This window comes from Rutilus rutilus, assembly GCF_951802725.1.
Source record: "Rutilus rutilus genome assembly, chromosome: 8".
Taxonomy (NCBI): Eukaryota; Metazoa; Chordata; class Actinopteri; order Cypriniformes; family Leuciscidae; genus Rutilus; species Rutilus rutilus.
Genome location: NC_140222.1, coordinates 39,460,013 through 39,483,992, shown reverse-complemented (window position 1 = coordinate 39,483,992; position 23,980 = coordinate 39,460,013). Strand labels below are relative to the sequence as shown.

The 23,980-nt window shown below is 37.0% G+C and overlaps 2 protein-coding genes across 2 annotated transcripts; both read right to left on the bottom strand.

Moving 5' to 3' along the window:
- Positions 1-9,675: 9,675 nt before the first annotated feature.
- Positions 9,676-19,112, bottom strand: hoga1 (4-hydroxy-2-oxoglutarate aldolase 1). The gene is made up of 8 exons (XM_084416160.1): positions 18,586-19,112; positions 18,093-18,313; positions 17,649-17,777; positions 15,326-15,453; positions 14,947-15,081; positions 12,498-12,594; positions 10,323-10,456; positions 9,676-10,011 (listed from the first exon to the last, which is right to left on the bottom strand). Exons 2-8 carry the CDS (start codon positions 18,292-18,294, stop codon positions 9,862-9,864), a joined length of 975 nt encoding a protein of 324 aa, XP_084272286.1. The 5' UTR covers positions 18,295-18,313; positions 18,586-19,112; the 3' UTR covers positions 9,676-9,861.
- A 1,178-nt stretch (positions 19,113-20,290) lies between these two features.
- atpv0e2 (ATPase H+ transporting V0 subunit e2) lies at positions 20,291-21,621 on the bottom strand. The gene is made up of 4 exons (XM_084416981.1): positions 21,410-21,621; positions 21,223-21,270; positions 20,918-21,017; positions 20,291-20,818 (listed from the first exon to the last, which is right to left on the bottom strand). Exons 1-3 carry the CDS (start codon positions 21,511-21,513, stop codon positions 20,924-20,926), a joined length of 246 nt encoding a protein of 81 aa, XP_084273107.1. The 5' UTR covers positions 21,514-21,621; the 3' UTR covers positions 20,291-20,818; positions 20,918-20,923.
- Between the last annotated feature and the right edge of the window lie 2,359 nt (positions 21,622-23,980).

Genomic DNA, 23,980 nt, shown 5'->3' with positions numbered 1-23,980 from the left:
TATGGAGTTGGACTTGGTCAACATGACAGCATTTCTCACAAACGAGCCTGCTCAGTCAGTGCTGAACTGCCTGAATTCATTCAAGGGCAGGACAGCAGAGGTACCACAGAAACTGTTTCAGAGGCTCCTGGGGCACATGGCATTCACAGCCACAGTCACGCCGCCCGGTTTGTTTCATATGAGAGCGCTTCAGCACTGGCTACACGGCCGAGTCTCGATATGGGCATGGTGCAGCGACACACACACCGGGTGGCAAACACAGGCCTGTTGCTAAACCTTCAGCCCATGGTCAGACCTTGTTCCCCTAGAACAAGTGTCCAGGCATGTTGTTGTCTCAACAGATGCTATGGTGCCATGTGCCACGAGCATGAAGCCTTGGGCTCCTAGACAGGACCTCGACTGCATTGGCACATCATTTGATTTGTGTTGCTAGCCGTACGGTTTGGCCATGCTCAACTTCAGACCGCTGCTACAGGGAAAGCATAACACTGCAGATGTTGCATACATCAACCTACGTTCCTGTTGTATTTCACAATTTGCTCCCCGCCATCTCCTCTTCTGGAGTCAGAAGCATTCACGTACTGGGCGAGCTCGATTGTGCAGCCGACGAGCTCTCACGACAGCCCACGCTTCCGGGAGAATGGAGACACCACCCCCAGGCGGTCCAGCTGATTTGGAGACACTTCAGAGCCGCACAGGTGGACCCGTTTGCCACTCTGGACACGTCCCACTATCAGTAGTTATACTCCCTGACTGAGGGGACCATCGGCATGGATTTGCTGGTAACGCAAGAATGAGTTCCCCCAGTGAGCCTTCTCGCACAGATTCTTTGCAAGTTTAGGGAGGACAAGGAGCAGGTCTTGTTAGTTGCGCCTTACTTACTTACCAACCGGACCTAGTTCCCAGAACTGGTGCTCCTCGCGACAGCCCCTCCCTGGGCCATTCCTCTGGTGTCCATGTCCCCACATTACGGTGGCAGCGGTGGGATAATCCAGAAGAGCATTGCTGTGTGAAATCTTCAGGTGTGATGGCAGCACTACTAGCGCAAATGAACCCTGGAGAAGATGGGGAGGACGACGGGGCTAGTGGAGGTGCTGTTGAGCTGATTCCCTCTGAAACTTCTTCTAAGGATGAGCTCATCATTGGTGAGCTCAAGAATATGTTCCAGAAATTCGTGGTGGATCAACAAGAAAGACAAGAGTGAGGGCCCAGACACTTATTCGAGAAATTCTGATGGAGTTCGACATCCAACTGCTGGGGGTCCATTGAAAGAGCCAAAGATGCAGCAGCTCGGTGAGATGGATGACATCGAGCATTATCTGACTACCTTTGAGTGAATTGCTACCGCGTGCAAATGGCCTCCAGAGGATTGGGCCATTCGACTAGTTCCTGTACTTACTGGCAAGGCTCGTGCTGCCTATATGTGGCTATGGATGTGGAAGAAGCGAGCAACTATGGGGAGGTGAGAGAGGCAATCCTGGAGAAATATTCTATCAAAGCTGAGACCTATCGACAGTGGTTTCGTTCCATGGAGGTGCTGATGGAGGAAACTCCTAAGGAATTGTATGTTCGGTTGAAGGATTTGCTCTACAAGTGGGTGAAACCTGCAGAAAAGACAATACAGCAGTTTGCAGAGACTATAATCAGTTTTGAGAATTTTGTGTCCAGAACTACAAACCTGGATTAAAAAGCATGATCCATCTTCTACTGAGGAGGCCTGGTTGGCGGATGTGTTTGTGGCAGCTAGGCGAAGGACTGAGTTTTGCTCATTGGAAGACCACAAGGGACAAGCCTTTCTCTCGCTTTTCCAAGAGGTACATGGTCAAGAATGGAAGTAATGTAGCGCAGTTTGCTAAGGCAGCATTACTCTGCACGCAACCTATCATTTGCACCGTGCTTGTGTGGATGCAGTCAGTTTTGACCGTGAAAGATGAGGTAATTTGATTGGATGTCATGTATTTACGGCATTTTACCTGCTAGAAATACATGCTCAGTTTTAATGTTATTTTAAGGTGGGGTAGAATTAAATGAGCGGCAAAACTCAGCATTTCGTTCATATACCCCCTCTGTCTTTTTAAGAATGATATGTAGGCTACTGTTTCTTGATCCTTTCCTCACTGTAAAAAAAAAAACTTTCTCTAATTCAACTTAAAGAAATTGGCTGCACAAGTCATTTCAACTCATTTTTTTTTTTTTGTTACATTATTTTGATGAAAAGTAATGGGAAAAACACTCTTTTTTGGGTTTAGTTTAATTCTCAGCCTGGTCTTGTTGTTAAACGTAGGTATAAAGACGTAAAATTTACAGGTAACAAAATGTTTTGTACGTTTAGATAGATGCTTAAACGTACAACATGGATGCATTGACAACACTTAAATGTAAACATTATTACATATCTACAGCTAAAAACGTATTGAATCTTTTAAAGATATTTGTATAGAATCTAAGTATGTTTATATTGGTTGTTATGGTTACTCACTGGTTCATTGTCTTGTGGTGTTTGCATTGCCCTGCGTTTTCTCCGGCATGTTTTCTCATGTTTGGATTTTCTTCTTTGCTGCATTTAGATCCTTCCTTCTCATTTTTGCCTGTGACAACAGGTTGTTATGACTTACTGATCATATCAGGTTTTTAAAAAAAAAATTTATCAGCTTATCCTTCCATTGCTTCACTTCTCTCTTATTCCTATCTAATGAGTATAAATAAATAGACTCGGTTTCACTTTATTTTGATGGTCCCTTTAACACATTCTGTTGACTCATTAGAGTATTAATAGACTGGTAGGGTTGGACATGTTGACTGATATTAAGCAAACAGTCTTCTAAAACTCTAATGAGAGTTGACATGTAGTTGCAAAATTAGCCTACTTCAAAAGTTTCATTGAAAAATGTTCAAAAGGGACCATCAAAAAAGTGTTACCAATACATTTTATTAAAGGTATAGCGGAGGATCTTTCCGAATTTTAGATAAGACCCGCCCTCTCCACTTTTTGAAAAGTTTGATTGATTCACCAGAATGATTGACAATTAGGAGGACCAATAGTATAGGTGATCCACCCGGAAGTAAAAAAATCCTCCGCTATACCTTTAAGTACTTAAATTCATAATATGTCCACTATTCCCAGTATTCAATCCAAGAAAACTCATTGTGTGTCTTTTGTCACACATCTTTTTTTTTTTTTTTACCACATATCTAACAGGGAAACATCATAATCATAACCCATCATCTCACTCGGCAGCATGATCACAAATAAATGCATCTTAAGTGAACTGACATAAAGACTTAACGTATTACATTTGAACCCTTTCACAATTGAGTTTGCCGCCTTTTGGAGAACAACCCCTGAAAATAACATTCTTTGTTTTTTTTTCTTTAACTGCAGGCATTTTGTCGGCAATGCATAAATATTGTTATGCTATACATATTACAGATGCAGAAAGACAAAATGGTTTTGATCTGAACTTGTAAATATTGCAAATGAGTAGAAGCAAAAGGGTAGAAGAGCGTTTTTCCAAACTTGTTAACTAGAATTTTTAGGACAGAATAGAAACACAAGACTTAAGTACATATATACACAGACCACTTAAAGAGCAGACTTTTGCAGAAAGGTTTAGTTTGCAGACTAATTGCATTTATTTTTACTTATGTCCTTTTGATAATCTGTGTTTCTTTCATGCTTGTACTGTGATAATTTAAGCACTAAGACTCAAAGTCAGCTTTACTTATTTTCTGTGTCTGTTGAAGGAGGGCATTTTGTGCGAGGTGTGGAATCTGTGGACAAAAATACCGTGATAGATGCGGCACTTGAGTTCTCAGTAATGCACCACGGCAAGAATACATTATGCAAATTACTGTTTGTTTTAATGTTTACTGCTTTTATTCCTACTGCTGCTTTCCTTGTCACTTTCAGTTATTTATATTGATTATATAGATTCTTTTACTTCATGTTTTCTGTTGTTGTCTGTGATGTTTTTACGAATCGTGTGTTACATTAAGAAGTCCATCCACATCTAGCAGTGAAAGATAAGTTCACTCTTCTTGACAGTGGGCGATGCATTGTGCTGTGACATGAGAAAGCTCAAGTTTTGGGGTTTGTATTTGCTGAATATTACAGAACTGATTTCATTTCAGTTCCTGATTATCATGTAGAGTAAATAAGCATTTTTGTTTCAGATTGTGTGATACTACCTCAGACATTTAATTTAGCTGATTTTCTTTTAATCGAAGGACATTGTGTGCGGGAAGGGCTTTCATGACTTACTACTACCTCAGAAATGTTACATTTGTAATTCAAAATCTTTTTAATTAACAGGCGCACAAGTAAGGATGTGTTTGTGAATGGTGTTCAAATTTTGGAGAATTTGTGGGTGTAAATGTCACGTCAGCCTCGTGATAGTAGCCAACCAGGATGATGTATCAGATCGGCATGCTGAGATCTTTTCTCAGATTGCAAAGGCGGAGACATTTTGGTGAAATTACTGAGCAATTTTGTGAACAGATTTGGAGACTAGAAGCGGACTCAGTACTGAACCCTGTGGGATTCCAGTGGTGAAAGTGTGGGTTAGCCATTAGAGATATGAGATGATATTTTATCCAAGTAGGAAATAAGCCTAGCCTGGTTAAAACCAGACCATTCTCAGTAGTAACTGAGGTATGGTCTGGCAAAGCTTCATTAATAACTCATTTCCAAAGGGGCGTCACCAACGGACGTCGCTCAAATGCACTCTGGGCGCAATTGGATAGACCTAAAACCAATCAGAGCGATCGTCATCGTGTAAAGCCATATGCTGCGTCCCAATTCGCCTAAGTTACACTACGCCATAAAAGTATGAACCCTTTTTGTGAAGAAAAGGTAAAGGTAGCAAAAAAGTAGGCAAGCTTTGGGACATACTACTTCGTCATCTTTATCGGACGGATCTGTCACGTGCGTCCTGTCACGTAAACTGCCCTGTCAATCATCTTGTCACAGTTAAAATCCTCTATTAAATCTAATTTAATTTCCTACCGTTTCGGAGAGAAATGTAGTAGCACGTTCATCTGCCAGTGGGTCTTTCATGGAGACTGTCCTCATGTGTTTGCAATCTGAATATAATAATGCATTTAAAAGTTGGTGCGCTTCGCTTCACCAATGGACGTCGCTCAAATGCCTCTGGGCGCAATTGGATAGACCTAAAACCAATCAGAGCCAATCGTCATCGTGTAAAGCCCGCTCCAACGTTTCTGATTGGTGCCTCGATTTGGACGGATTAGAAATTGGCTTGAATGGGCTCTTTGCCAGACTACTTGCAGAGCAAATCTAAATTTGCCGGAAGTTTGTCTGGGTTTTCCCAGGCTAAAATAAGCCATCAAGAAACAATGATGCCAGTTTTGACAGAAATAAACAGCTCTGGTGGTTTAACAGGTGGATAATAATGTTTACTCCAGTGTGTCCATGGGCCATTGTGTTTGATGAATGTGCGTGCTGTGGCCTAGTAGTAGTTAAATCTCTGGGTTGGTATCTGAAAGGCTTGTAGGTTCAAACTCCTCAAGGCTGATCCAGTAAGCACTGCACCACTGAGCAAGGCACTTAACCCCAGGTTGCTCCAGGGAGACTCTTCCTGTAGTAACTGTTTTGTTCAGTGTCACTATGGATAAAAGCATCCGCTAAATGCCTAATTAGGTAAATCATTCGTTAATTAATTAGCGTCCAGTGCAAGACGCTTTGGCTGACGGAGGTATTTCAAGTCTTGGTTGGTAACTAAAGCTTAGTGACCATATTAGACAGTATTATATAAAAACCATATCCTAATATATAAACTTAAGATAACTATACAAGCGAACATTTTTAATAAAAAAAGAAAGAAAACAAAATGAGAACTTAACTAATATACACCAACCTTCTAATTAGACAACTTAAGAGCAGAGAGTGATATTTTTATTTCAAAAGTTTTTTGGAAACTTTATTTTGTATATGAAGGATGACTGATTTTAAGCCTTTAAGACCTTTGTAAAGTACAATGATATTTTAAGACATAAGCAAATACAATAGAAAGACATTACCAGTAATGATACTGAAAGTTTGTTTTGCTTCATAATTGTATGGATAATTATACGTCTGCACATAACTCGAGTGAATCTCTTTAAAATTTCACTTGATGTCCATATGCCTTCCTAAGCCCATTTACATCTTCCTATCATCACAAAAACTTGCTTCAGGTCGTGTTTAAAATGGACTTTAACCTCACCAACTGCTCTGTTGACATAGGGACATTGTAGTCGCCTGAATTTGCATCACCTTGCAATGCGGCAGTATGTGAAGTGCTGCAACAGTTTAGCCTGTTCCAAGCGTAGGGCCTGTTGCCATGGCAAAATATTGAAATATTCAGAACTGTTCAGGCTTTACCTGGCATTCAAAATGTGTTCGGAAATATATTCTTTGTTCAGGGACTGAACATATATATTGCCAATTCTATCCCCTAGTTAAAAATACCAATATGTATTTGAAATTCATTCATTTCATGCTAAGTATACAACAAATGCATTTACATATTTATGTACTTAATAAAAAAAAAAAAAACTTTTGGTTTTCTAAATTGATAAACTTGAAGTCTGCTAAATTGGAACAACCACTGTTATACTTAATGCACTTTATTTGTTTCATTAGTGCTGAGGTCCAACTACAGATATTTATAAAGATATTTAAAGATAAACATATCTGATTGTGCTAAAATGGAACTATTGGAATACTTGCTTTAAATAACTTGCATTTAAAGACTGATATTATACAGTGATCATCATGCTATCCTTACTAATAATGATATTAAAACACATTTTAGGCTTAATATTAAGAAATGTGCAATAAAGAAGTACTCCAAATAAAGTTTAATTATAATATCTATTCCAGTTAGTCTCAAGCGACATGCCAGTAAATATGATAATGGATTTGTACTGTACTTAAATGTTTTTTTATTTTTTTTATTAGGAGTTTAGAGTTATTTTATATATATTTTTTTGATAGATCGAAACCAAGATGTGTTTTGACACATTTTGCACATTATATTTCCCCTCATTTTTCAGTTAAATCTTTGGCAGCTTTACATTTCTGACCAAAGGATACGAGTATGGAAGCGGAGTTGCATGACTTTCCCTCGAGGCATTAAAAGAAAGAAAGGTGGAGCTTTTCCCCCCAATATTATTGGAAAGACATCGATCAGAAATACTAAATGTGTACTGAAATTAATGACAGTAGGAACGGCCAAGGATTTGCTCTGGAATTGATGAGAAAAACAAGACAAAAAGTTAATTTTACATTTTGAAATAATTTCTTCAACAAGCAATATGACACTATAGTTTCAAATGTGTAGTCTAGCCAACATTTTAGACAATTATATCATCGTAATGCATCACTATCATAACTCTACATTACTCGAAATATGGCTGATGTGCTCGTGGGGAGTTGTGTCTGTCTAACTGTCTAACCCTAACCCTAGCAGTAACCTAAGGGGAAACACAACTTCAACATAAGACCGGGTTTGAGTCTGATTGTTGAGGCCTACAAAGACCATTTTTTGGTGCAATTCACATCTTCATTTGAATGAGCGGCAGGTAACGCATCTATTTGACCGACACAATCGTTCGTTCATCGTTGAGGTGTTTGTATGCTATTCTTTTCCTCTAGCACTGCAAATAAAACTGGCCAACCAATAAAGGTGTGGTCCCATTTTACTGTCGTTCAGCGAATTTTGGCAGGCGAAGTCCAGTCATTTCAATAGGAATCCACGTGATTGGGAATGTTGCTTGAGGACAAAGAGATTACCACATGCAGAATTTGACACAGAGGAAAAAACAAAGGTATGGAAGCTTGTTTATGCCCCCAAAAATTTATAAAAATAATTAAAAGATAACTGCAACTTTTTATCAAACCATCCTGATTTTTTTTGTTTTTGTGAGATATCTTGCAATTCTGACATTTTCTCACAATTCTGACTTTTTTTCTCGCAATTGTGTGTTAAAAAGTCAAATTCTGTGAAAAAGACTGACTTTATTTCTCAGAATTGTGAGTTTATAATCACACGATTCTGAGAGAAATTTTTTTTTTTAAATGATTTATTCAGTTTCCATAGAAAGCTGCTTTGTTTGAAATTCAATTATATTTAGCTAATGTGAGCACACCTTATGGATAGCACTTTTCACCAATCAATTTTTGGGTTTAAGGATTTTTTTTTTAACCAAAATTTGCATAAAGATGATCCTCAAGTATGTTACGAATAATATAATGGAATGAATTGATACACCATTTTTCTTTATGCAATATGTGAGTAAAATATCCATAAATGAATATTCCCATTCAACGCAATGTATCGATACACTGTATCTAATTTGTATATTAATGTGTTCTTGGGGCAACATGCAATGAAAGAAGTTTAGGCAAAGGCAAAATTTTAATAATATCATCTAATATTTCATAGGAATATTGATGTATAATTTCTTTCCCTATTCACACCTGATAAACATGATTGTGTGTGATTGATACGGTGAAATCAATGCCCTGTTTTGTAACAGAAAGTCATATTTTGATTTGAAACCGGTTTCCTAGATGTTGGTTTATGAAATACAATTTGAAAAGCAGTCCGATTTAAATTATAATTACAATATACATTACAACTCAGATTTCGGACCAGGCAATCGAACCAATTGTGAATTGTGAAAAGTCATGGTCATGTGCCTGAAAGCGCTGTTTAAATAAACGTTTTACTCCCAAAACTTAGAATGGAAATATACAACATATTTGCAAACTTGGGTTCAAGTTTAATTAACGCTCTAAATGTTAGAGATTGTCAGAAGAAACGAGGCTTAGCCTGAGGAACTAGTATATCGTGTGCAACTCGGCTCAGTAGAGGAGCGCGAAGGGTTCGGGCTGAAAGCACAGCAGACACAGACGGGTCAGGAGGATGAAGAATGATATGAATACCTTTAAAACATCTTTCTTCATTACCACTGCATTAATGACTGAGAGGGCAACGTGTTGGTGTTGTCTCGAGGTCGACGCATCGCCTTTGGGTGAGGACCCGTGCTGTAGAAATGGTTGTGGAGATGTGAGAAGAAAAGAATAGTTCACACAAGGTTTGGCAACAAGGACAGTCAGACAAGAAGAAAATCTGAAATGTCAGAGCAACAGCTCTCTAAATAGACTGAGAATGAGGTGAAGAGAGAGGATAATGACTGCTCTCTGTCTAGAGTTTCTTGTCATTTTGCTCCCAGCAAGAGTCAGAAGCAATTTTTTTTTCTCTCTCTCTCTCATCCTCCAACAATCTACCATTTAGAGATGCATGACTTGTATACCAATGCTTTTCATCCTTTAAATCTTTAAAAAAATACAGGTTTGCGCCTCATCAGACAACTTAAACGCCGCTTGGTGGTGAAGAGCGCCCACTTGTGGTCACACATGAAACTGAACCCTCTGGTTCATTATTAAATCACAAATTAAACTCGTTTCGTTTCACAGATATTGTATTTAAAAGTTTTGAAAGTACTGAAAATATTGTTTTAATTAAAAAAAAAAAATTATATACTAATATTGTCTCGTGATCCTACAGAGAGTAGGTTTGGAAGAATAGGCGGATGAATACAAATATTGTACTTTCAAAATATGCAAAACAATACTGTGATGCAGGAAAATAATAATTAAAACACTGAAACTTTGCAAAAACTGAATGAACAGTTTTGTTTATAATAAGCACGCAACATAAAACATCCGGAATGGAAATTTCTTGAAAGGGAAAATCTCATGAGAACCATTAGTTTAAATGAATGATATCACAAAAAGAATAATTAAACATTGGGTTTACTGAAACACTTTGATTCTGTTGCCCTCTCTACTCTCTACAGCCATCCGTTGGAGGAGAAACTCAGTTGAAGCCGAGCTAAATCTGCCTTTGACAGCGGCTGTAAAGGGGACCGGCACGCGCCACCATGATATCCAAACCACTCCAATGCTTGTTTCAAAGCTGGAACGCCGTACTGTCGAGTTACCTAGAAAAACCAGAGGGAGACATTGTGCTTTAATGAATACAGTCAAAATCAATCATAGGTTCTCTTTTAAACAAGGTCAAAGACATCATTCAGAGTCTGCTCATTCTGATCAAACCCTATGGACCCAGCCAATTATGTTCTTTTTTAAAAAGCGCACTTGCACCATAGTGCAAATCCTTCTCTTGGCCTTTGAAGTAAAGCTCAACAGCTCTTGGGGGAAGGGTTTACTTCCAATGTTTATCATGCCTGTATGGCAGTAAATGTATCTGTGGTATAAATGTGCGGCGTTGCCATGGCGATGTGATGCTCACTGCTGTGTTGGGTTCGATGAGGCGATACTGGAGCTCTCTGGCCTCGTCCCAGCGTCCTGAAACACACAGCTGTGCTAGATCACACACCTGTTGACCCAGGACATTCGCCAGGGCGCACACGCCTCCCACGGCCCCTGCAACAAACAGAGAGAAATCGGCCTTTAAAGGAGACCCTATTATGCCTCTGTTTACAAGATGTAATATCATTTTCAGCTCAAAATACCAAACAGATCATGGTTACACTTTATTTTAAGGGTGTCATTGTTACAGTGTCATTATATATTTAAGTACTGAGTAATATTAAGCAACTACATGCACTTACTATAGGGTTAGGGTAGGATTAGGGTTTGGTCGAGGGTTAGTTGCATGTAATTATGCATGATTTACTGTTATTACTATGGTAAGTACATGTAACATATGTAACAAGGACACTGTAAAATAAAGTGTTACCATGATCATTTATTATAACATGTTGCAAATGGCCATTTTTGAGTTAAAGCAAAAATATGCTGTTTTTTTGTGCATGTATCTTTAAATGCAAATGAGCTGCTGCTCCCCTCCCACTTTCCAGAAGAGGGCGGAGCCTTTACAGCTCGTGCCTCAGATACTCTGCCAAAACTAAAACATCTTTGATTATCATCTCTATCGAGGTCAGTCTCACGTGACATTGCAGTTCTTCATCATCATGAAAGTTTAATATCTGTGTGTATTTTAAAGCCATATCAATCTTAACTTCTGATGTATGGTTTTCTGAGCGAACACATCCGAACACATCATGTCAGACGGCGCGTCCCGTATTAAACTAAGTTCACTTTCACGTCTTTTTGCGCTTAAATTGTCAAAAACACAGTCATTATGTCTGTGAACATAAACAGCAGGGAAAGAAATCGCATGTATATATTAGATCTGCGTATTAAAGTGAAAGCAGCGTAATATACAGTATTTAATGCTATATATGCTGTTAATATGAATCAAATGAATAACATTAGTAGCTTTAATAAGAATATATTTCTTGCTTGAATGCTGCTGTTAATGCTCTGGCGAGGAGATAAACATGGCGGACTGTGTTCAGATCACTGAGGGGAGGAGCTAAGCTAATAGGGCGGAGCCTGTCAGCAGTAGTGGGCGGGGCCTGTGCAATGTGACATCGCATAGAAACTGCAAACGGCTTGTTCTGAGACACGAATTATGATTTAAGGGATTAAAAAAAAAGGAGTGGGTGGACACACACTGCCGACAAACATGTTCAAACACCATGTAAAAGTGAATTTAGCATAATTGGTCCCTTTTAACCACATTAGTAACATGCATGCAACAAATACAGCCCGAAAATGTCCAAGTGAAAAATATTTCGCAATTCAATACCCCTACTACTTTCCCTCTACAATCTGATTGACACCGTATAGAGCACTCCAACATAAACAACAGCTTGATTGACGGGCCGACACCACCCATGCACATTATAATCGCCCAGGCCTCGCCAGGCTTTCTGACAGACATTAAAGCCACTTTGATTGTGTTGATTAATTGACAGACTCCAGACGCTCTCCCACAAGCTGACATGTGATTAACCATAGTTTAGTCTCCGTGGAAGTTATCAAACCTTGCCATTATGAGAAAAATGCAGTGGATATTGTATTATGACTGATATGTTTCTATTAAGGACCCTATTTGTACTGTCACTCCATTGTCATGTTCTGTGAATGTACATGGATCAATCAACCCTTCAAGGTGGATGGTGACCGAATTTGCATAATTCGTTTTTTTATTACGGTAGCAAATTGTACGACATGTTCAACACGTACTACCTGTACATTATGATGAATTTTCACCGATTTGTGTAGACAAACAGTACATATTAATCAGTTGTGCAATGTGCAATGTCAAAAACAGGTCATAATTAACCTAAAATAATAATAATAATACAAATAATTCCATTGTGACTAAACAGATCTACACAAAATTTCCCACCATTCTCAGTCGCCTACTGTAAAGTGAAAGTGAAGTACAACTGCAAGTTTATACAGCTGTAGTACGTTTTGCAATTAATTTCTGATAATTTTTTTCAACATACATACATTTATACATACATATTTTATGAAAGGGTGCATCCAAGTATATTGTTTATAAGAGTATTAATACTTTGTGTAAAGATGATAAGGAAGTCATTCTCACCTACAGCGTACGCAGCCATGAGGAAACCCGCTGATCCCGCAAGCACCTGGAAACCCTGAGATCTGGTCTTCTGCACGATCAGAGCTATTCTGGTGATCTATCAATTATCAGAGATTAATGTGTTTTAAGGTGATAGAAGACTGTAAAATAAGGGAGATCGTGAACAGAACTGCTACACAGTATTTAGAGTGGTTAGAGGCGAGGGCAATTAAGAATGGCACAAAAACATTTAACTTTGAATACTGTGATTACTCTGTCAACTCAAGTCAAAAAATAACACTGGAGCATCTGTGAGAAATGAACACACTCCCAGTGACGAAGAGAGAGAGTCCAGTTTCTTTCCATGTAATTTTGGTTCCTGTCACTTATGTCCGAGACAGTGCTGGGTCGATTGCTTAGTCGTTTACTGATTACAAATTACATTACGAAAATTGTAGTTAGTAACATAATCCATTATATTAAACATTTAAGGTATTATAATCGGATTATATTGGATTACTTTTTTAACTGATTTGTTTCACACTGATTTGATTATAAACTTGTACTTTATAAAATACAAAGAGAAAGAAAATATATTCCATTCTTTGTAGGGCTGTGAAAAGATTAATCCAAAATAAAAGTTTGTGTTTACATAATATATGTGTGTGTACTGTCTATAATTATTTTGTATACGGTATATAAATACACACACATGCATGTATATATTTAAGAAATATTTGCATACATATACTGTATATATTTATATATAAATATTTTATTTTAGATATAAATATTTTTCTTAAATATATACATGCATGTGTGTGTATTTATATATACAAAATTAATTATACACAGTACACACATCAGGGTTACTATTATTATTACAGACTGGGGTTTGTGGTGGAACTGCAGAGGGTTTGTGAGTTTAATGAAAAGCTATTAAGTAATTAAATCATAATTTTTTTTTTAATTAAAATAAATAATTTCAAAATAAAAACAATCAAAATGAATTGTTTTTGTTTACCTGCGTGTCATCTGTCCATTAACCGAAATCAGAGAACCATGAACTTCATTTTATTTATTATTATTGACTTAATTTTATTATTGCATTGCATTATTGCATGTAATGAATGTGTTTGTCAGGAGCTGATTAGATATGCACTGTTGCAATGTTGAGAAAACACTTGTTTTCTGTGATCAAATGCTGTGGGTCTCAGTTTTCAGTGATAGTCACATGACCAGTGTCTGACGGTGTGTGTGTGTGTGATTCCACACACCTGTAAAACCTTCTGAACTGATATAAGCAGTGGACGTTTTAGAACGGAACATTTAAAAGATAAAAAGGAAGTAGTTGGAAGAATAAATGAATTATTAATAATTTACTGCCATTGTGAAAATAACATGTAATCAATAAAAAAAATGAACTGTAGTCTGATTACAAGTATTTTAAAATGTAATGTAATCTAATTACAAGTATTTAATTTTTGGAATCTGATTATGTAATTCAGATTACATGTAATCAGTTACTACCCAGCACTGGTCTGAGTGTATAACATATATATATATATATATATATATATATATATATATATATATATATACTGTATATATATATATAGCTCTCAACTGAAATGTTATACAGCTAATCAACTGAAATGTTAATTATACATTATTATTATTATTATTAAGGAAAATATATAGCCTGGTTAAAACCAGACCATTCTCAGTAGTAACTGAGTTATGGTCTGGCAAAGCTTCATTAATAACTCATTTCCAAAGGGGCGTCACCAACGGACCTCGCTCAAATGCCTCTGGGCGCAATTGGATAGACCTAAAACCAATCAGAGCGATCGTCATCGTGTAAAGCCATATCCTGCGTCCCAACTCGCCTAAGTTACACTACGCCATAAAAGTATGTACCCTTTTTGTGAAGAAAAGGTATTTACTTTTGAATGTGTAGCAAAAAAGTAGGCGCAAGCTTTGGGACATACTACTTCGACATCTTTATCGGACGGATCTGTCGCGTGCATCCTGTCACGTAAACTGCCCTGTCAATCATCTTGTCACAGTTAAAATCCTCTATTAAATCTAATTTAATTTCCTACTGTTTCGGAGAGAAATGTAGTAGCACGTTCATCTGCCAGTGGGTCTTTCATGGAGACTGTCTTCATGTGTTTGCAATCTGAATATAATAATGCAATTAAAAGTTGGTGCGCTTCACCAATGGACGTCGCTCAAATGCCTCTGGGCGCAATTGGATAGACCTAAAACCAATCAGAGCGATCGTCATCGTGTAAAGCCCGCCCCAACGTTTCTGATTGGTGCCGCGATTTCGACGGATTAGAAATGGGTTTGAATGAGCTCTTTGCCAGACTACTTGCAGAGCAAGTTTGCCGGAAGTTGTCTGGGTTTTCCCAGGCTAGAAAATATATATATTACTATACTAAATCTGTCTAATGGTAGCTCTTACATCACCAGCACTATCTTTGAGGCCGACAATATTCGGGTGCTGTGAGAGTTGTATGACTGCGTCCACTGGCAGGTCCAGACCAGTGTTTGCTGGAACACTGTACAACACAACCGGCACTGAACTGGAATCTGCCACCTCGGGAAAGAGAGAAGCAACAATGCATTTTAATAAGACGGAGTGTGAAGCTCAGCCACAACTGAACTAAGTAAAATGCAAATGAGCGCAAAAAAGATATGCATAATGTCCATGGCTTCATTTGATCACGACGGAGAGAACGGTCCTTGATTAAATAGATAATTATTCATGAAAATATTCTCTCCAGTTTATACAGTCCATATTATCAACTGAATGGAATGAAAAACAGTTACTCAAGACTTACCTTGGTGTAGTGGTTTATAAGAGCTTGGCTGTCCATCCGACCTCGGTAAAAACAAGGTGTTACCACTAACAAACAATCAGCCCCGGCCTCAGCCATTCTCTGGCTCATGAGGATTGTGCCTCTGGTGGCTACAACAACAGACAAAGAAGGACAAAACTACTGGCATCTGGTGTGTAAATCTTATGTATTATATACAGAGCATGTGCTACAAAAAAACTGGTCCGTGCGATGAATAAATTTGCCACAGTAGCTCACGTGTGATTCAGTTTTGCATGTGTGTGAGGCAGAGCCGTTTGTGTGAAGTGAGAGTTTGTTGTCTGATTAAACTGAAATTGAGCCAAAATTGCGATTTGGCTCGATGCGATTATGAATCCGCAACATTTTAAAGTGCGATTCATGGTAAAGCGCAGAGCGGTAGTAAATGCTCCATCTCTGAAAGCACTGCGAGTTTGAGTCACATTTGAAAAAAGCAACATTCTCCAAACATCTCTCCAAACATCTCTCCACACATCTCTCCAAACATCTCTCCACACTTCTCTCCACACTTCTCTCCAAACTTCTCTCCAAACATCTCTCCAAACTTCTCTCCAAACATGTCTCCAAACTTCTCTCCAAACTTCTCTCCAAACATCTCTCCAAACTTCTCTCCAAACATCTCTCCAAACTTCTCTCCAAACATCTCTCCAAAGTTCTCTCCAAACATCTCTCCACACATCTCTCCAAACATCTCTCCACACATCTCTCCAAACATCTCTCCACACTTCTCTCCAAACTTCTCTCCAAACATCTCTCCAAACTTCTCTCCAAACATGTCTCCAAACTTCTCTCCAAACTTCTCTCCAAACATCTCTCCAAACTTCTCTCCAAACATCTCTCCAAACATCTCTCCAAACTTCTCTCCAAACATCTCTCCAAAGTTCTCTCCAAACATCTCTCCAAACATCTCTCCACACTTCTCTCCAAACATCTCTCCAAACATTTCTCCAAACTTCTCTCCAAACATCTCTCCAAACATCTCTCCAAACATGTCTCCAAACATCTCTCCAAACATGTCTCCAAACATCTCTCCAAACTTCTCTCCAAACATCTCTCCAAACTTCTCTCCAAACTTCTCTCCAAACTTCTCTCCAAACATCTCTCCACACTTCTCTCCAAACTTCTCTCCAAACATCTCTCCAAACTTCTCTCCAAAGTTCTCTCCAAACATCTCTCCAAACATCTCTCCAAACATCTCTCCAAACTTCTCTCCAAACTTCTCTCCAAACATCTCTCCAAACATGTCTCCAAACATCTCTCCAAACATGTCTCCAAACTTCTCTCCAAACTTCTCTCCAAACATCTCTCCAAACATCTCTCCAAACATGTCTCCAAACATGTCTCCAAACATCTCTCCAAAGTTCTCTCTAAACATCTCTCCAAACATCTCTCCAAAGTTCTCTCTAAACATCTCTCCAAACATCTCTCCAAACTTGTAACGAGAAGTGTTTACAATCCTGTTGTGCAACAAAAGAGAACATTTAAACATTCCAGACTCACTTCATAACGTCAGTCGAGTGTTTGAAATTACTGTCTTTTGTATGTATAATATATAGTTATTATATCTGGATGTCTTTATCCATATGATGTTCCAGGAAGTCCTTTATAAGTTTTATGACTTCTATGAGTCTCACTTGTGGACTTTCTGCACGAGGGCGCCCCCTGGCAAGGAGGATGAATGAAACAGACATTAATGCTCACAACACTCTATTTTGGGGAAAAATAGGGAAAAGTAAACATGTAAATCCACACGGTTTTCTCCAGTGTAGAGAAGTGTACAGGTTTTTTTTTCCTCTCAGTGGATATATAAGATTTCCTTACAAAAATTATGAAATTGTCGTCACAGATTTTTATCATAACAATTTAATATTTTATAATAAAATTGTACACCTTTCTTATGATTTGTAGGAAAACGAAGTGGTATTTTCAAGTGCTCAACCAAAACGGACGGATGTTGTTTGGATCGTGATTAATGATGTTGGCCTATGTAAACAGAATTGACTTAATGTTAAGCAAGAGCTGTTGCCTTCCTGCAATCTGCCATTTTAGGCAAAAAAAGCAAATGTTTGTCTGAAAAAAATTATTGTTAATGTTTGTATTTTGCGTGCCTTGTAAGGAACATTAATGTCCGTTTTATCTTTGTGCTACAATTGCGTGACCCATACTTTCAACCTCTGTAGCGCCAGTGCTATGTGCAAAAAAGTGAACATACAGCCCTGATTTATATATATATATATATATATATATATATATATATATATAAAATACAGGCAGAAGAGAGACTTACATTCACAGCCAGATCCAGCCATGACCAGCTTGTGTTCTGGCAGGGCCTGTTTGACCCTCTTCACCACCTCCACCCTCTCCTCCGCGGTCAGGTATGGATATTCCCCATTAGAGCCCTGCACTACAAGACCTGCCAGTGGAAGAGTTGTCAAATAAACACATTTCAACTGACTTTAGGATGAGGAAAAATATTGACATGTCATTTTCAAAAAGTCCACTAGGTCGAGCACTGTGAAAGGTTTGAAGGTGGACTTTAACCTGCAACGGTTCACTAACATCTGTTTACTATTGCCTGCATACAGATGAATCACACAACATCTACATTATTACTGTATATGCCACATATTCTGTGTTGTAGGTTTTATATTCATATAACATTTAATTACATGATATGCTGTATTGTAGTTTTGCTCGTGTCAAACGACCGCAAACCTCTTTAACTCGCCTCTGAAAGGTAAGTTGCTGTACTTCTTAAGATTGTCTTCAAGTCTCTGATAGTCCACATCTTCACTCTGGGTAAATGGAGTGGCGATGGGAGGATAAATCCCACTTATATCCAGCCTTTTCCCAGCACTCTGACTTGTATTTCTCCATGTTGACACTGTTGATCTTCTGCACAGAAGATTGAAACCGCGAATTGCAAACATGCCTCTGGTTGGGATCCGACTGTAGAAAAAGTGGGAGAAATAGATGGTTAAAGGAAAAGGTTAACTCTTTACCAAGCAGTTAATAATCAACACACTTATCAACTCAACATGCTGACAATGTAGGAACACAATATTTAGGAAAAGTCACTAGTAAACACTTCATGTTATGTTTAAACCTCGCAAGTAGCCTATGTATTCGTGAAGCATAGACAGTCTTAAAATATAGGCAACATGTTGCATAAATAAATCAATATAGCTAAAGCATTTAAAATGCTGCTGAGTTTTGCATACCTGATTGCTGCAGATGTCCAGACAAACTTTGTCAAGCAGTGTCACAATGTGTCTCGTTATTATTAATGTGTATTATTATTGTATCTGAAGGAGAGAAACGAGCTCCTGGAGCGTGCTCTGTTCACTTTCTCCTGCATAAGCAGAAATGGGTCTTCACGTGACGTCATTGAATGAAAAAGGTCCGTATGCAAAAACACCCCCAGTAGCGCAGGTTTAGCTTTTGAATATAAATGAGGAGGTTGTCCTGGAGTTGCATGGAAAACTTCTTAAAACGTTCTGTCGCTTATTGTAAATAATAATAATTTGGTAGTTTCACCACAGCGTTTGCCTTTCAGCGCAGTCAGACTCCGGAAGTATAAATCCCTTTTATTTTCTCCACAGGGGACTTAACTTTGAACGACAGCTTATAAACTCTGTAAAGACAGATGTACCATGAGCTCCGAGCTTGTTTATAAATTATATGTAGGCCTACTTCAGTTTAAGCAGTCAGTTCACGTTATTTCATTTTTTAAACCATGTTTACCATTAGCTAAAAACTACACTACCCATGAGCCTGCAGAGAAATATAGACCAATCACAGAATCGGAGCTCTGCGGTGACCACGCCCACTCTCTGAAAGACCTCCGAATGTCGCTAATGCCATAAACGAGTTACAAATAAACTCTACACATATAAACTACATTTATATATAGGCCTATACTTATATATATATATATATATATATATATATATATATATATATATATATATATACACGAATCTGGTTATTTCGCTAAATAAATAAACAAAGCATATAGGCTATATTGTAAAAAAAAAAAAAACGGAAATATTTATATTATAAACAACTAAAATAGTTTCATGTTTTTCTGCCGTTTTAAAAAAAATATTACGTTGTTCACAATGCTTAATGGGATTGTAGTTAGATACTTTTTTTTTTTTTTTGCTTCATTTGAAAGTTTGTGATATTCTGATTTACCTCAGAGATTGGTCAACTCTTTAATGAACACTTAAAAAAAAAAAATATATATATATATATATATATATATATATATATATATATATTTAAAACTGTAAAGTATTAATAATCATGCATCGGGGTTTTAGCATATAGATGTAGATCAACATACGTTTTTCCTTTATGAAAGCCATAAGTAATGAATATGATCAAGACTGTAACCTAATACATTTGTAGAGTTAAAAAAATAAAATAAGGAAAAATATTTAAAAAAAGAATTCTGGCAAAAAAAAAAGAAAAAGGAACAGATCACTATGAACTTTCTGATTCATTCTGTTATCAATGTTAACATATAAATATTAATTTACGGTCAAAGTTTGTAGTTATGATTATGGTATGAATTCACAGAATATATTTAAAACGCTTTTCAATTCTTCCAAACAGGTCACAATTAATCAACCTTAATCAAAAAACACAGATGAATCGCATGCTATCAAGGTCGGTTTGCTTGTCTAAGTATTAACATCAGATCCTTTCAAAACAAGTCATAATAGTTTTTAATCAATTCTTCTTGTTGTACACTGTCCTTGAATTGCAAAAAAATGTGTACACTTCTTCTGCCCTTACCCCTGCAAACATGACTGATATAAACCTGTGGCCCGACCCGCATTCATAAATCAAACTTTCTCCAATTCTGCATACCTCATTTACAGCAGGTCACGCCATCATAACAACATCACAGAACTCCAGTCGCTTCAATACGCCGCTTTATTTTCTTAAGAGTTTCCTGGGTTTTCATTAACACGTTTGACACAGCTTCAAAATCTACATCTGACGACAGAAAACATTCGCCATCCACGTACAAATAAAAATAAATAAAAACGATAAATGAAAAGAATTTTGACAAGCAAGTAAAAGTGGATACAGTGTCACATGCAAGTGAGGACAACATAATAAAAATAAGTTAAAGTCACACATTCTTCAACATTGTGAACAAAACAAAAACCATTTACTACAGTATAGTCATATTACTCTCAGACAAATAGACTTCTTCAGAATTCTTCACATATCACAATAATATCACTATCATTTTGTACATAATTAGAATGCTTTCAGTGGTATTTTCCAAATATTTGATTCATTATGTTGCATTATGTTAAGTAACACATTGTAACTGTTGTTTAATCTACAGAAGTAGATCCTTCACTGTTTTGTGGGTTTATTGATTGTAATAGTTAAGCCAGTTGAGATAAATATTCTGAATCTTCCACACGACACCTGCAAGACATGAGAATAAGAATGAATCAAATATCGATCATTATGGTATCCTCGTAAATCCAGTTTTCAACAACGAATCTGACATGAGTGCAGGTTTACCTCCATCTACTCCCAGAAGTACCGCAGATACCATATGGTCTCATTTTTAAGCTGAGGTCCGAACAGAGGATTTGTTTGGGCCAGTATTGCGATTAACCAGCTGAAATGGGTGCATACGATATTAAACATTCAGTGTATATTATTTCATACATTTTAGTTGCAATATCAGCAACAAATGCACTGCAAACAGTGAATTTTTAACGCTGATATCCTACATTATCATGCATGCATAGAGGGTTAATATTTATGAATAAACGTCTATTTTACCATGTAAGGATATATTTGATATTTTCCATTATACTCACAATAGATAGCAGCAAACGGCGGTCAGCACCAAACTGGTTATGATGACACTGCAAATATAAAACACAATCAATGTAATAATGCGATAAGGAATAGCAGTGCAATGATATTTAAATGAAGCGAGTGGATGCGTTTAAAGATGGATGGATGAATCTCTGTTCGGCCTGTTTCAGCATCATTCCTCCTCACCCTCTGTTCGGTCCTTTCGGGACAAAAAACGGGGCGACAATCCCGACCAGACCCCACAACGTGGTGAAGCAGATCACAGGTAAAGCCAGCGAGTGCGAAACCATTGCGACACTACTGCGTTATCCTGGAGATATTATATAAATATAACAGTAACCAGTTCAACAACACAGGTTGATTCCGCACTAATCCTCTGGTCACGCCCACCTGCTCCTGATTGGGCCGAGGGTATTCTGAGTCTGTACGCTATTGGTAGAAAGCAGTTGTCACTCAAACAGAATCCTTACTCACTACCACTACACTGACGTAATTCATACGTCATTTAAAATGCTATATATATATATATTTTTTTTTTTTATTGAACAACATCAGTATACAAACTAAATAGGGAACAATAATATGCATATGAAAATATACACACATATCTCCAGTCGTCGCTTATATCATTTTGTGTGTATTTTCCGTAAAATTTCAGCAGCAGGATAAACATTATTAATGACTTTAAACTGAATTTTCTTCAGGTACATTTGCCCCTTTAATATACTTACAGTATTTGTTTCTAAATGTTTCATTATTAAAAAATTCGTCATTATCGTAAAATAATTTACCTTTTGTCCCCAATGTATTCTTTGCCAAACTTCAACTCAGGCAAATTAACAAATACATTTCAGTATGTTAAGAGTGTTTTGTATTAGTTGTTCTAATGAAAGAGGGATTTTTCTACACAAACTATTACATTCTCTCAAGGAACATTGTATCACAAACTTCTCCATGAATGAATTATATTGAATAAATCGGCCCGTTTCATTTATCAAATTAACAACATATACAACTTTTTTCTCATACCACTCTTGTTTGAATAATATATTCCCATTTATTGTAATGGTTCTATTATTCCACAAGGTGGCGCCATGCGGTGTGCAGTTAATAGGTATTAGGTGAATATAATTTCCCAGTATATCGAAATATCTGCTTGTGGATAAACGTAAAAACTTAACGTGGATAAACGAAAAACGTGGATAAACGTAAAACTTCATAGGCTATTTAGAAATGTCAAAATCACATTTCAGCAAAAATTCTAATCCTAAAACTCTCTTGAAAACACACTTTGGTATATGAAAACACATTGAATTATGCTATGTTAAATACTATTTAATCCAATTCAGTTTGAGTACTCCAATCATTGATTCAAATTCAGTGGCTTTCAGACCTCCATTTTTATAATTTATATAATTTTATAATAATTACATTTTTTATATTTTTATATTTTTTTATATTTTGAGTTTTATTTAATGTTTTGTTTTGTCTCCTCAATGAGAGTCATCACAAGTCATAACTGAACTTCCAAATATTAAGAGAGATTTGAGGCCTGTTGTATGAAGCTAGTTGAACAAACTCAGAGTAGGTTTTGAGTTGACAAATCCATATAAATCCAATCTGGTTTAGATCAGTGTCAGCAGTCTCACAACGCTATAAAGTTCTCGCCGAGAGAGCCGGTACAAATAAAAATAAAAAAACATTCATGAAATTAAACGCATTTACAAGGCAGGAGTAAACACTGCAGCTGCTGCGAAAGGCAGCTGAAAGAAAATATCTGACTATTAATGCAAGAAAAACAAACATATAGGCCTTATAATTTAGTTTAACAAGGAACTCGAAAGAAGCTTGTATTCTGTGTAAAAGCTAAATATATAGGCTATTAAAGCTTGCATTTATATTTATGTTAATTTAAAAGCAAAGTTTACTTTTAATTGTCAATGAATATTATAGTTATATGAATTATACATAGTTACAATTCATTTAATATAAATATAATAAATAACTAGCAGCAAAAGATGGGCACATTTGTCTTTCACTCTAAAAAACTGCTTTAATTTGGAGCGAGAGATAAAGTGTTTGTAAACAATTAGGTTTCAAAAGCATATAAATGTTATTTCTGCAAGGAAATTAAATGTTAGTAATTAGAATTATGATTCGTTTAAAATACAGTTTACAATTAAAAATCCATCACAAAACTATGGAAGCTTGTTTCCGTCACAGAATAATAAATTAAAAAAAAAAGGTAATTGCGACTTTTTATCTCACAATTCTGACTTTTTTTCTCACAATTGCAAAATTACAAAATCAGACTTTATGAGTTATAAAGTCAGAATTGCGTGATATAAAGTCAGAATTGTGAGATTGAGAATGAGGAGATGTCGTCACGCCACAGCGCCCCCGCCCTCAGAGACCGCGTCATCCTCCCCTTTCCGCCATTTTGGGAGGATACCCGCCAGCACCGTTCATTGTTTGTATTGGTAGTAGAGGAGGTTGTCGCACTATTTTAGAATGCCTGGAAAACACTGCTGTGTAAAAAACTGCTCCAGTGTCTCACACGATTGTCATGGAAACCGTAGGAACCATGTGTTACAGTTTTTTCGTATTTTAAAATTTAAAAGTAAAAAAAAAAAAAAAAATTTGTTTGGCATTGGTAGTAAGTTTCTCCCTGTAAGGACCCTTCTCTTTTGCCGCATTCTTCTCCATTTCTTTTTAATTTTCTCGTAATTTTTATTATAATTCCTCGAGCCGTCTTTC

What these genes read in the sequence shown, in the direction of transcription:
- hoga1 (XM_084416160.1), bottom strand. Translation starts at nt 18,294, where the DNA reads ATGTTTGCAATTCGCGGTTTCAATCTTCTGTGCAGAAGATCAACAGTG. An exon ending in GGCTGGATCTGGCTGTGAAT is followed by an intron (nt 15,454 to 17,648) that starts GTAAGTCTCTCT and finishes CTGTTGTTGTAG; the next exon opens with CCACCAGAGGCACAATCCTC. An exon ending in TTATAAACCACTACACCAAG is followed by an intron (nt 15,082 to 15,325) that starts GTAAGTCTTGAG and finishes CTCTTTCCCGAG; the next exon opens with GTGGCAGATTCCAGTTCAGT.
- atpv0e2 (XM_084416981.1), bottom strand. Translation starts at nt 21,513, where the DNA reads ATGGTTTCGCACTCGCTGGCTTTACCTGTGATCTGCTTCACCACGTTG. An exon ending in CCGAAAGGACCGAACAGAGG is followed by an intron (nt 21,271 to 21,409) that starts GTGAGGAGGAAT and finishes TTATATTTGCAG; the next exon opens with TGTCATCATAACCAGTTTGG. An exon ending in GCCGTTTGCTGCTATCTATT is followed by an intron (nt 21,018 to 21,222) that starts GTGAGTATAATG and finishes CACCCATTTCAG; the next exon opens with CTGGTTAATCGCAATACTGG.